At 36.2% G+C, this 14263-nt stretch overlaps 1 protein-coding gene and 1 non-coding gene across 2 annotated transcripts in view; both read left to right on the forward strand.

Moving 5' to 3' along the window:
- Positions 1–7871, forward strand: part of ADAM7 (ADAM metallopeptidase domain 7) — a 141447-nt gene extending 133576 nt beyond the window's left edge. The window contains 2 exon segments of the mRNA XM_049770833.1: positions 4248–4339; positions 7868–7871. Coding sequence (XP_049626790.1) covers positions 4248–4339; positions 7868–7871 — 96 coding nt within the window.
- Positions 7872–11081: 3210 nt separating this feature from the next.
- On the forward strand, positions 11082–11188 carry LOC126005603 (U6 spliceosomal RNA). The gene has a single exon (XR_007494648.1). It is a non-coding gene; the product is annotated as a U6 spliceosomal RNA (small nuclear RNA).
- Positions 11189–14263: the final 3075 nt, after the last annotated feature.

The following is a 14263-nucleotide window of genomic DNA, read 5'->3' on the forward strand; positions in this document are numbered from 1 at the left end:
CATATATGTCACCAGCTTGAAAAGTAAAATTGTCTCAGGTCTATTGAAGACACAGGGCCCCATACAATTTATTTTGTGTGGTTTCATTATTTTATATTTTATATTTCGCTGCCCATGCAACCCACTCTCCTTAAAGTGGATTCATCAAAATCCCACTGATGGCTGTAGGACAGAAGCTGCCTCCAACACATCATTATATTGGCTACAGCTGTTGCTATATGATCTAAGAGAGGTGTAAAATACATAATTCTTAAATCTTGGTTCAATATAACGGCAACACAAGACATGAATTATTAGTAACAAGTCACATTAGAGTGCATAACTATCATAAAAGAGACCAGAACACAATGTGACATCAGACTAGTTAGAGCTGCTTTGGAAGTGAAATTTTGCTTATGCCTGATGAAGCAGTGGCATTAAGAAGAGATGATGTGGAAGCTGATGTTGTAATAGAAGAGCAATTATTGGATTATGACAAAGTGAATGAATCTTTTATTGTTGGTCTCTTTAATGCTGTTACACATCGCTATCTGTAGTTAGCACCTTTCCTCCTATTAATAGATTTCTACTACATCTCTTTTTAGTATCTAAACTCAGTAACCTGTGCAAAGATAAGGGCATAGATTCTATGGAATATATTGGTATGTATCAGAAGCCTCAGGGTTCAGTGCATATAGCAGAGCCTTATTTTATGTTTCTCTTGTTTTTATTTTCCTAGAACAGAGTTTCATTGTGCAAGTAGAGATAATTCAACAAACTGTATTTTTGTAAAATCAAATTGATATTGGTATTTCTTTGTGCTTTGAATAGAAATAAAAGTAGCACTTCATTTCTTAAATTTAAGAACATTTTATATATATTACATAGAATGCCATTTGTATTAAGAGTTATCTCTAATATGGTGCTACAATATTTTATAAGCACAAGAGTTAAAGTATTTTAGACTGTCTTAAAGCTACTTTGAAAGTGAATAGCCAATGAAAGACCCTTTTGATGAGGTAATGTTATTTGCTGGAGCCTCATTGGCTGGGTCTACCATTCCTGTCTCCAGGAGTTAGAGGACAGGATTCCTTGCAACCAGAAAGAACTGGATGGTCTCCAAATGCTTATATAAGGTTTTTTTTATGACCGCTCAATAAAGTAAGTCCCTCTTCAACTTGCCAATAGTCTCTTCTGAATTATTTTCCAACTATCATACACAAAATAGACTGCAGGGATTTCTGCTGGTTCCAAAAAATATACATGAGATATTAAGAAATGCAGAGTTAAATATTCAGTGATTATATTTATATACTATTCTGTAAGGACTAATGTAATAAAGTTCCAACACCTGTCTCTTTATCCCAGCTGTGGTGTTATCACCTCTACACTACTTAGCTGTACATTACTACCTCAAGAATTTAGTTGCCCTTTTTAGACTTTTAACTTTTACATGATAATCAATAATTGCTTATTAGTCTGAATTTCTTCAGAGATTTTGCAAAACCATTGAATTAAATATGGAATATGAAAAAATAGCTAGGGGAGACATATATATCTACAACTTCCAAAGTAACTTATCATTTTAAGAAAGGCAAATTAATAAATCTTTATTTTTAGGCAATGTTAGAACATTTTACAAACAAACACAGAAACCTCTTGGCAGAAGTGGAACTGATATATGTGGAAAAACTCAAGTGCTGAGAAAATAGTCTATGCCTTCATGCTAAAGAGGAAAAGGAAGGTTTTTTTTTTAGAAGAGTTTTATTTAAGTCAAACTGGCTTAAAACTTGGTTAAATAACTGTAATATTCATCTTACATTTGCAAAATATAGATAAGCTGCATCACCACTAGTTTTCCTCCTGTCTGTGAAGCCTGGGGATTTAGATGCAGAGACCCCACTTCACATTACAACATCTCAGCACCTTGCTATAAAATCCCCTGCAGAAGTTCATCTGCAGTTTTCCATCTTTTTCTATTTTGAGAAGTAAAGAAAAAATGGCACAGATTCCTTTTCTAGGAGGTGGTGCTAGTAATATATCTTTAATACTTATAAATGCAGAATTCTTGCTCTCCTCATTATTCAACTCATACCTTCCCAAATCACCACTTGTTCCATATTAGTCAGTGATGATCTTATTTATTATGTTGTTCAAAGAAAATACTTAAATGATTCTTGCTTCATTTTTTCTATCCATCCATGAATTTATAAGCAAATTATGTAGCCTTTAAAATATAGTGACAATTCAATCTTTATCACCACTTATTTTATGATAGCCCTGGCCAAACTCACTATTATCTTTGTCCCAGATAACACTGACAAACCACTTAACTATAGTCTGTGCTTCAGTCCTCATAAAATCGGCTATATAACAATAAACTGGAATGACTCAGAAAAAACTAAGTCACTTTATAAATTCTCTAAGACTTCATGTAGTTGCATTGTAAGGCTTGGTAGTCCAGATGCTGCTCTGACGCAGAGAAATGAAGAGACAGTCACTCAGGCAAAAGCTCAAGTGGGTTCTTTATTCTGGCTGGCCAGGGTCCAGTGCCCGTCCAGAACCAAACAGAGCAAAGGACCACGTGGCTTTCTTTGTTTATCCTTATATACCATAAGAAGGGGAGGGGGGTGATGGGATAGGGATGACTTCCTTATAAGGTCATAACATTCACTGAGACATTTTAAGGTAATATGAGTTGCTTATAAGGGCATGACATCCGCTGAGGTAATACAAGTTCCTTATAAGGGCAAAAAGGGTTGATACAATCAGACCTTTAAGTTCCATGAGCTACAGCAGTAAGGGCTGGTGTAACTAGTTGTTGACTTCCTTTTTAATCCCCACTTCTTGTAGTAAGGCTTCTAATCCTAGAAGCCATTGTGATAGGGGGTCTCCATCTTCACATATAAAATTAACTGTTACGAGAGCCTGTTATACCTGTATATTGATATTGCTAGCCCTGATCCCCCGGTGGCCAGGCCCACAACCCCCCTTATCCATAGTCTGGGTAAGAGGATGTCATTCTTGCTAGTTGCTGCACAGTTATGGTCACTGTTGTAGGAAGACCAGGACTGTCTGCCTTCTGTTCTGGTCCTATGAGCTGACTCAGCTGGAGCTTCAGGGCTTTCTTCTTATTCAGGCTGTGAATTTCACCATGAAGATAAGGAGGTTTCTGCTTTCTTTTCTTCAATCCTGCAACTTAAAGAGCTGTTGGGGTAGATATAACAAAAGAGCCCTAAACTTCAGTTGCCTTTTTTGCACTGGGTCAGACAGAGATGAAGAAATTTTATATCTATAATAATAATTTTTTTACTCTTAACATTACCAAGGGAAGCATGATTTTTGCTCCTTTCCTTATACTACCCATCTTTGTTAAATGTTAGGGTTGGTTTACTTTTGCTACCTGCTTCAACCTCTGGGATGAATAGGCATAATATTATTTTTAATTGTCAAATTGGCTTATGAATTTCTGTGGCCTTTCTTTTCCCCATATTTTCCTGGTAGCTTTTTCTGATGACCATCCTGCTTCATATTTTTCCTAGAGATTTCATCACCCTAGAAGTTATTAAAGGGAACATGGTTGAAGATCAATTTTCTTTAGCTACTTCAGGCTGGAAAGGGACTGTAGTTTCAATTTCTAGATAGGGTGAAATTTCATATTTTCCTAGATGAGCAGTTGACTGGTTTACTTCTGCAGTCTTAACACCTGAAAAGGATCATATTAATTAGATAGGGGAATATTACTTAACCCAATCAGGCCCTGGAGCAGTAAATGGGACAACTTGAATGGCACAGCTGTCCTTATTGTCTGTAATGATAGCACAAATTAAAAACCAATAATTAAAGAATCATAGTATTATTAATAAACACAAATTTGAGTTACTTTAGTCAGACTACTGCTTGCATTGCAATTTATAATCTGATATAGTACAACTAGTAAGAACATTTTCACATAAGTTACTTCAAAGAAGTGGGTTTTAAGTTAGGCCCACTAGAATTTTAATTAGCTACAAAAATAGTTTTTCTCTTTACCTTTACCTTGTACCTTGTCAGATATTTGAATAACTTTTGGCTTTTTCCTTTTGTACAATATACAGCATTGTTGGAGAAATCTTCATCTGGGGCACCCCCACTACTTACAGAGCTTTTCTGAGGATAGGTTGTAGACACAGCAGGTTTATCATGTCACAGTCACTCAGGTTTGTCGATGAGTTGGTCAATTCAGCGTGATGATCTTGAATGGCTGTGGGCATCTCACCCTCTTGCAGAAACTTCCAGAGGTGACCTGTCTGTTTCACTTCTCTTCAGATTTGGAAGAGACTGACCTTGAATCCTCTTCTCTTGAGACTGATGGTGGAAGGTGAGAGCAGGGCCCACAGGCTGTGGCCAATTAATGCTGCTTCAGAATATCCTAGAAAATCTCCAATTTCCTTACTCAGGCCATTCATCTCGGTATCTTTCCAGTCTTTACAGCTAAACGTTTAAGGGTGCCTGCTTGTCACACCACCTCAACTCCAATTATTCCTCTGAAAGAGAGCTTTGGGGGTCCCCTCACTAATTTTAGGATTTCCTGTCTGCATGGGGATCACTCCTCATCCAGAGAGGAAAGCTATCTGCTTGTATCTTGTGCAAAGCAACATGAAGCTGTGACATGAAATGGTACTGAAAGGTTCTAGGAAAAGAGAAAAGGCAAATATTACTTAACCATATAGAAAATAGAAGTTTACTTAGTCTTCTGGCCTCGGTTTATAGGCAGAAGGCACCCGCAATTTACGTTACACAAATTAATTCTGAATACCAGGAAGAATGCTCACTACTTCTGGCAGATTTAGACTTTTAAAGAATTTATAATTAACAATAACCAATTTTCAAAAACTTTTAAAATGAACCTTAATGATTCTTTTAAATTCTTGACTATTTTCCTTAGAAATAGCTTCTATTTTTAAGATGTTCATAAGATTTCTTATTACCCCATTTTCACTCAATAGCATGAAAACACTACAACATGTTTAAAAACATTTACACTTCTTTTATGTTAACCTAAAGGCATATCAATAATAATCATTAATTTGATTATACAGTTTTTCCTAGTACACATTTTTAATTCCTTTTGCACATCCTTAAACCTTTTACATTCAGCCACTTTCCTTTCTGCATGTGAGGCAAATGCCCTACCTTCATGCTATGTTTTTTCGGCCCCTTCTCTTTTTAACTTTTTCACTCATCCTCTGGAGCAGTCTTGCTGCCAATGACCGCCATGTGTACCAAACTTAGAGCAAGTCTTTTTTTAAGGATTAGCTCATTTTAACAGCCTAGAACCCAGCACTTGGGCCCTAGGAACAGAAGTTTGAAATTGTTTACTGCCAATTTGGAACCACTTTGCTGAGCTTTCTTGCACCTAGTGGGACCAAATTATTTTTATGGCACTTGTTAAAGATATTTTATACAGTTATGTTGATTTCTTTCTTTTAGATGTTTACAACCTAGTACCATCAAAATTTTCACATTAAAGCTATCTTAAAATCCACCATTAAGTTTGGTGAGATAAATTCGACATGGAATTGAGATACTGTAACAATAACATGCATTCACAAAATTAGCAATACTGTTTAAAAAGGCCAACCACAACAATAATTTGCAACATTTTTTATCCAATTGTTCATTTTAAGAAACTACTAAGTTAGAAATTTAAACGCTCAAAAATATTTTTTTCTTTCTTTCTGACTTCCAAACCATTAACTAATTCTTCTTTGATATGTAAAGGACCCACTGGAATTACTTTGTCTACACCCACATTTTCCAGCCAGGTGAGTCTGGGAGGACAATAGCCATTGCCCTGGGGCTGGGTGAATTCCTTTTTTCAGATAAACTCCAGGCTGGGGAGTTTAAAAAAGCACCATTTGTTTTTCCATCAGCCAAAAAACAGCCAGTTAGCCTCGTTTCTTTCTCTAGTCACATGTTCATTATTTTTCTTTTTTCTTTTCTTTTTTTTCTTTTCTTTTTCTTTTCTTTTTTTTTTTTTTTTTTGGCCTTAACATGTGGCAGGAAAGCTGGGTGATTGAAAAGTCCAGAAATTCTCCAGGGAAAATTTATCCCCGATGGTCATTGAGAAATCTGGAGTTTACAACCTCCATCACCCTCTGCCATGTCCCTAGAATAACATAGTCAGTTTAACACTAATTTCTTATTTTTTATGGCCTAAGGAGAGGTAGCATTTTTTTTTCTTATAGTTTCCCTCCATGTTTAAATCAGACAAAGAAAACACAGAACACAGAACACAGAACCACAGACAAAGATTTCCAATTAAAAGAAATAGGGTTCACCATGGCAGCCCGGGAGTGTCTTCCTGCTGCAGCAAAATCAAACTCCTGGGGAGCCTCCAGGGTCATGACCTATAGTTTTTGAACCCATCAGTTCACTACCACCCAGAATCCATGTCGAGTGGGGACTTTCAATTCATCAGTCACACTACCATTTCCCTATTTCTATTTCCAACACACATCAAGAAAAAGAAATAGGGTCCACCACGGCAGTTCACTACCACCCGGAATCCTCGTTGAGTGGGGACTTTCAAGCCCTCAGTCACACTACCATTTCTCTATTTCTATTTCCAACACACATCAAACATAAACAACAACACAAAACACACTGCTATTTCCAGCACACAGCAAATCACGACCAACAACACAAGACACACTGTTTAGAACGCACCGAGTCATCGGTTTACCACTCCGCTCCGAACAGATCAAGGACTCCTGGCTAGCTTGCAAAAAATGTAAGGCTCAGTAGTCCAGATGCTGCTCTGATGCAGAGAAATGAAGAGACAGTCACTCAGGCAAAAGCTCAAGTGAGTTCTTTATTCTGGCCGGCCAGGTTCCAGTGCCCATCCAGAACGGAACAAAGGCAAAAAACCACGTGGCTTTCTTTGTTCATCCTTATATACCATAAATAGGGGAGGGAAGTGAGGGGGTAGGGATGACTTCATTATAAGGTCATAACATTTGCTGAGACATTTTAAGGTAATATGAGTTGCTTATAAGGACATGACATTCGCTGAGGTAATACAAGTTTTTTTATAAGGGCAAAAATGGTTAGATACAACCTGACCTTTAAGTTCCATAAACTACAGAGTGGGGGCTGGTGTAACTAGTTGTTGACTTCCTTTTTCGGCATCTCACTGATGAAAAAACAAAGGTCTTACTTACATGGGCTTACTTCCACCCATCTACTCCTTGCTTCCTTCTTGCCAGTCTTCTCACTGGATGATGCATCAAGAACTCACCTGTTCCTCTTCACAAGATGTTTTCTCTGTAGTTTGTAAGTTTTCTTTCAATTGACTTTGTGTGTTTGGCTCTTTGTGTCTCTGGCTCTGTTTTTTTATCTGTTGTCACCATTTTGAAAGACCTTCTCAAACCCCTCAGTATGAAATTACTACCTAAACATAAGCCCTACATTTTATATTGCTGTATTTCATCCTCAATCCTTATAATCTCTTTATAGAAATATTTTATTATTCATTATCATTCATTTGGAGTAAAATAAATGTCCAGTGACATTGGGGAGATCTCAAAGTGATAGAACAGGTGCCTAACACAGTAGAGGTTCTGACTTGGATCCCAGCATCAAATGGCCTCCAGTACTACTGGCTATTAAGAACTACATGGCCAAGCACTGAACCAGCCAATCCATGTTATCAGTTCAAATATTTCCTAAATTTTCCCACTTCCACAATATACTGTGGCCACTGGCTATGGTTGCCATTTTTTAAAAAACAAAAGTATAAAAACTATAATAAAAAAAACTTCCCAGGGAAAAATAATAGATTTTAACAATTTTTAGGTTCTCCAGATTTTGGCTTTATGATCTTCTGATTTTTTTTCTTCCATAGGTGAAAAAAAGATGATTATTGCTAACTTCAAGACTGGTGCAATGCTTTTGTTTCATTTGGGTGCTACCCATGGCAATCAATTCTCAATTTTTCTCTTCTGTGCTAGAGGGTTAGTGGTGGTGCTGCTCTGAAGACCAGGCCTTTTGAACTATCCTGCTCAAATATCACCATATATATCTAGCGTTATTTTAATAGCTGATTTAAGGTGAGCATAAAGGTGGCCCACAATTTAATTAAGCATACACATGTGGCATTACAAAAGCTTATATGTTATATCTTCCTATGCTCATTGCAACTCAATTCAAAAAGTTAAGATTTGGAAAGTGATAAAGAAATTGATACAAATACACAATGGAATACTATTCATATCTAAGAAAAATTAAATCATACAATTTTTGCAGTGTGGATGGAACTAAATGTGAATGGAGAAGGACAAATACAGAAAGTTTTTTCTCATACATGGAAGAGAGAACACAGTTGGTGTGGGGTAGCTTGGGAGGGAAACTTAAGATATTGCTGACATTTTGGTGGTGGATGTGGTGCTAAAATTATGTATCTCTGAAATCTGCTATTAATAGCATTTTAAATCATGAGGCCCAAATGAAAACTGGAGATTTTTTTTTATTAATAAAACAGTATGTCTTATATCCATAACAAGGAAACTAGTCTGTACAAGCACTGTATCTAAAGAGTGTGAGCTCTGGCCAGAAATGTAACATTTCACTACAACCTATGTGGGAGCACCAAAATGATTTCAAGTAGAATGTGCTCAAATAATTATGCCAGGGTATAAGGCCTAACTGCATTATAAAATTTGTGTTCCCATCTCTATTAGCTAAGAACTTGTTTGCATAATGTAATATTTTCCCATTTTAATGTGCCTGTTCAAAAGAGGAACAATGCCACAAGGTATTATTGGTACATCTGGGGGTTGAGGAAACAAGTCCAACATTCCCTGTAACTTTGGTTCTATACAGAGAGACTCTTCTACCAGAAATCCTTATTAAACAGATTCCAAAGTGGGGGGAAATAGTGGGCAAAATTATCACTATATAAGAGAATATTCAAAAAGAGTTATATATGTCAAGAGAATACATATAAGATATACAAAGAAGATACACATGTCCCTTTTATGTCTTTAGAAATAGTTGGAGGGAGGGTGTTGAGTCCGGGTGTTGGTCTGTGATTTGACCACCTGGAGGCTGCAAAGGATTCCAAGCAGTCCCAGATCAGGAATTGTCTTTGAGTGGAGGCTTCTCAGAAACTAAATATGGTAGCAAGCACAGGTATACAGTGAAGGAAGATGGAGGATAGGCGGTCGTTGGAAGTAGATGAATAGGAAAAGAGCATTGATTTCTTCTCAGGGTGAGAGTCCATTTTTTCACTTTGGGAGCTGGCTGGTAGCTGACTTGAGTGAGGATAATGATCTGCTTCATAAGGAGCAAAGAACTGATGGTAAAAATGGTTAAATGTGGGGTAATAGGTATTGGGGGTGAGAGTAAAGGACTATAAATGAGCCTGTAAGGTGATGAGCCAATGGGGGAAGGAAAGTATACAACATAGACATTATGTACATTGTAAACATAAATGAAAGCCTATGGTATCCTATACTTTATGCTTGAGTTTGTAATAACTGGCATAATAACTTTCCTAGGCTCAGAAGATTGGGCATTGCCTATATACCCCTGAATCATGGATACCATCTATGCAAACAACCACAATTTTCTATAACATTATCAGCAACTAAACTTCTACCAGGGAAGACCCTACCACTGCTCTGGCATTGACTTACTCCATAGAGTGCTCTCTTAACACCCAGACGACTTAGCAACAGTAACAACCTACTTGCAGGGCAGGTCTCTCTTCATCTAATAGTGAAGTGAAACTAGAGGACGCTCCACATCAATCTGACTCAATGAAGGAAATGTGCAGAAAACAGAATCTCTAACTACAGGAACCTGACACCAACAACAGCTAATGTGGGAAAAAGTTTCACTGGGACCATGGAGAATGACTCAGGAGTTGGGCAGCCTGGTATGCCTGGAGCCCAGAGTCGGTCTTATGTCAGAAATCTTCAGGGATGAGGCCTCCTTGTAATTAGGCCAAGGCTTTTTTCCCCGTTTTCCCCCATATTTTGCTGGGCCTATGCAAACAATGATTGCCACTCTCACACCATTACTACTGTTTTTTTTTACCAAGAAGATATTTTATAAATATATAAATGACATATATAACATGTATAAACTATTATATATTCTAAACATAAACTATGATATCAAAATTTGTAAAACTCACAATTTTGATGGGCAGTAAAATTATTTACATACAAGGAAATATTTCCTATCCACCTTCTCTGACTCTCCTTTACTTTACAAATTTCGACCTAGCCTATTTTTTCCATTTTGCCCTCTTTATGTTTTATTATTAATAATTTTTATTTTTAACACTTATCCTTTAAGAAAGAAACAAACTAAAACAGCTTACTTAACTTTAAAAAAGTAACTGTAGTAAAATGCCTTTCTCGAATACAGGCAGGGGATGGGAGGGAAAGAGAAGGGCATTGGTGGTAGGAATGTTGCACTGGTGAAGGGGGGTTTTCTGTTTATGACTGAAACCCAACTACAATCATGTTTGTAATCATGGTGCTTAAATTAAAAAAATTATATTAAAAAAATAAAAAAACACAGAATGTGCTCAAGTACAAAAATTTATCATTTTTTCAACAGCTAGTCTTTTCAAAAACATAAAGGGAAGAGAAAGGGAAAATAAATACCAGAAAACCCCCATAATCATCAGGGAAAGTAGCATAGAATTACATTAAAATATCTACACACTTACTGTTTTTTTCCTCTAGATTTTTATCTCAGTTAGACTCAATGATGAATAATGATTTAGAGATATGTATTGCAGTCTTTGTAAAACCTGTGTTTCATGTTTATATGTGTTCATAAGTATGAAATCCATGTCCAAAATTAGAGGGACATAATTCTAACCAATGAGTAGCTTAAACATAAGCATAAATAATCATGTAAGTTGGAAAGAATATAACTAATCTCATTATACTGGTAAAAGAATTGTACTAAAAGAATCAATTTCTCAGAGACCTCACTAAAGGGGACAGCAGAGGGTAGTATCTTCATAGGAATCATCATGGCACACATAAAGGAAAACTTTAATCTGACATTTACGGAAGACATTACTTAAGACTATTGTGGTGCTCGCTTCGGCAGCACATATACTAAAATTGGAACGATACAGAGAAGATTAGCATGGCCCCTGCTCAAGGATGACACGCAAATTCATGAAGCGTTCCATATTTAAAAAAAAAAAAGAAGAAAAAAAAAGACTTTTGTGATAGTGCTTTTTATTTTTTCCTTTTAGACACTGTGGTTTGCAATATTGTTACTAAAAGAGAATCATGCATATAACTTTACCTCCTTTCAGCACTCAATTTTTGTCCAGAGTAATCATTTTTAACTACCATTGTCATTGTGCTCCATTCACCTAATTGCATTCTTTTTTTTTTTTTTTTTTTGTAGCAAGCTTCCTATAATGGACCAGTTTACCTAGCCCTTGTATTTATTGTCTTTGGGTATTATTGCCATACTATCTTTTTTATGCCCACAAATGAGTGGTATCATTCTTTGTGCATGCTGTCCATGATCTCAAGTTTTTCAGTTACAAAGTTGTTAATAATTGAGTTTCAGTCATACAATGTACAAGATTCTTAGCCAGTGCGCATTTTCTGTCACCAATGTTTCCAGTCTACCTCTTCCCTCCCCACTGCCAGGTCCCCTGCCTGTCTCTCTCTGTCTCTCTCTCTATCTGTCTCTCTCTTTCTCTCTCCACATATATACATATACTCAATGTATATTACATAAAATATGTTGTGCATACTCAATGATACACACACACACACACACACACATATAAAGGCAGTGGGGGAGGGCAGGCAGAGTAGGAGGAACATTGGGGACACTGGTGGCAGAAAGTATGGACTGCAAATTGACCAAAGTTGATAATTGTATGAAACTCAATCATGAACAATCTTGTAACTGTGTGTCTCATGGTAATTTAATTAAATTAAATAACATATTTATTAAAATTTTACTTAAAAAATTTTAAAGACACTATTGCAATTGTTCTCAAGAATACCACAACATGAGAGATTTGGCTTGATTTTAAATACTAAGGAGCTTCACATTTTTGCTAGTAAGAAGAATAGTGAGACCTTCAATAAATAGAAAATGTAGGCACATAAAGTCAGTAGGGTATTTATTTACTTGCACACATTACCCAAATTTAATCCCTGGCATCCCATATGATCCCTGAAGCACTTTATATTTTGATTCTAGAGTGCAGACCCAAGATCACCCTTGAGTTTCAGCAGATATGGCCCCAAAGCAAAACAAAACAAATGAAAGAAAATCCTAAGAAGCAAGAGTATTCTTGTTTACTAAGCTAGATAATCTTGCTAAAGGTGAGCAAATGACTTACACTTTTAAGATGAGAATAAAGAATTTGATAAGATAAAAATATTAATTGAATTCAACAGTAGGTAGGATTTTGCTAAATGAACCTAGCAGTATTTTAACAATAAATACTAGACAGACATGTGGCAGAGCCATGTCAAATAAGAAGCTAAGAGGAACTTAACTAAAGGTTTAGTCAAGGATAAATCTTTTCACATAAAAGAGCTCATATGAAGTCCATTTGCTACCAAAAATTAATAATTAATTAGAAATTATCCATTACTTCAATAACATATTCTAATATTACTATAGGTGCAGAATAGAATAGAACTGAATAGGACTCAATCCTGAATCATGAGCAACTATGATAGTGAAGAGACCAAACACAAGTTAATAATTAGTATAGTACCATTCAGCCTTTTAATTAGGATGAAGGTACATTGGAAACAATGAGGAGAGAGAATAGTGTTTACTCTAAGCACAAGGGAAAAGATCAGGGCTCAAGAAAGTTTCCACAGGAATGATATTTTGCTTTATTTTCTTAATTTTTTTTTTGAAAAAAAGGTATTTTTCAGCTTGGTTGAGGAAGGTAAGTATGTGAGGGAATAAAAAAAGTTTGAAGAATATTTCTTTAAAAATAAAACAATAGGGGCTAGAGAGATAGTAGAGTTGTAGGGTATTTACCTTGTACACAACTGATCCAGGACAGTAGGTGGTTCGAATTCCGGCATCCCACAAGGTCCCTGTGCCTGCCAGGAACGATTTCTGAGTGCAAAGCCAGGAGTAACCCCTGAGCACCCTATTCCTGAGCATCCCTCGGTGTGACCAAAACCAAAATCATACAAACAAAACCTCTACAAAGATACAGAAAGTGAAAATATCAAATGTGAAAGCTTGCTGAGTAACTGGTGTAAAGACACTAAATCTAGCATTGGGATTATGGAAAGGATGGTAAGTGAATAAATATGATTGTCATCTGGGGTCAGATCTTTGGGACCAGAGTATATGTACAGTGGGTGAAGTGCTTGCCTAGTATACATATGGACTGGGTTTGAGCCCTAGATCTGAAAGTATGACTCAAGCCCACAAGGAGTGACCTTTTAGCTCAAGACAAGGAATGAACTCAGAAATCTACTGGCTCAACCCTCGCTCCAAATATAAGGTATTCAATAATTCAAGTAACTTAAAGTGTAGGAAGATTTCTTGATCATACTGGAAGAAGATTGTTTGGAATAGGAAGAGGAGAAAAATGGAAGACTTATTTGGTGGTTTCCATACTATGCAAAACAAATAATAAAGGTATCCACGAAAGCTAAGGGTCTTGGAACAAAAACTATAGATTTTACAGAAGGCCAATTTTTATTACTGATCCAATGTTAATAAAAATAAATTAGAACTTAACAATGAATCTAAGATTTGGAGTATTTTGAAAAGATAGTGCTGACATCTAAAAATATAATGGGCACCAAAAAAATCAGCCCATGTGACATAGGGCAATTTTCCATAAACCATTTCAATTAGGGTAAATAAAGGACTTCTAAATCTAGACACCTACTGTGTAGACCCATGAGTGGGCTTGCAGCCCAGGAAAAGGTGTAAGTTGAGATAGGATTTTGTAAATCAGCACAATAGAAATGACTGTTTGAAACAGTAGAAAGGGAATGACTGTCAGGGAGAACACTTTGTGAAAAGGAAATAAAAATAATAGAACCCTGGGTACTCTAATACTTATAAAGTATAAAAAGCACAATGGATGGCCAATAAAGTCAAAACAAAACAAAACAAAACAAGCTTTATGTCAGATACTTCCAACTGTTTCTTAAAGAATTCTCATTATATAAATGAGAAACTTATTGTTTGCAAGATAAGCAAATTTAGATATGCAAATTTGCTCAATTTCTCTGCAAATTACAGGGAGAGGAAA

Source organism: Suncus etruscus, chromosome 3 (genome assembly GCF_024139225.1).
Source record: "Suncus etruscus isolate mSunEtr1 chromosome 3, mSunEtr1.pri.cur, whole genome shotgun sequence".
Classification (NCBI taxonomy): domain Eukaryota; kingdom Metazoa; phylum Chordata; class Mammalia; order Eulipotyphla; family Soricidae; genus Suncus; species Suncus etruscus.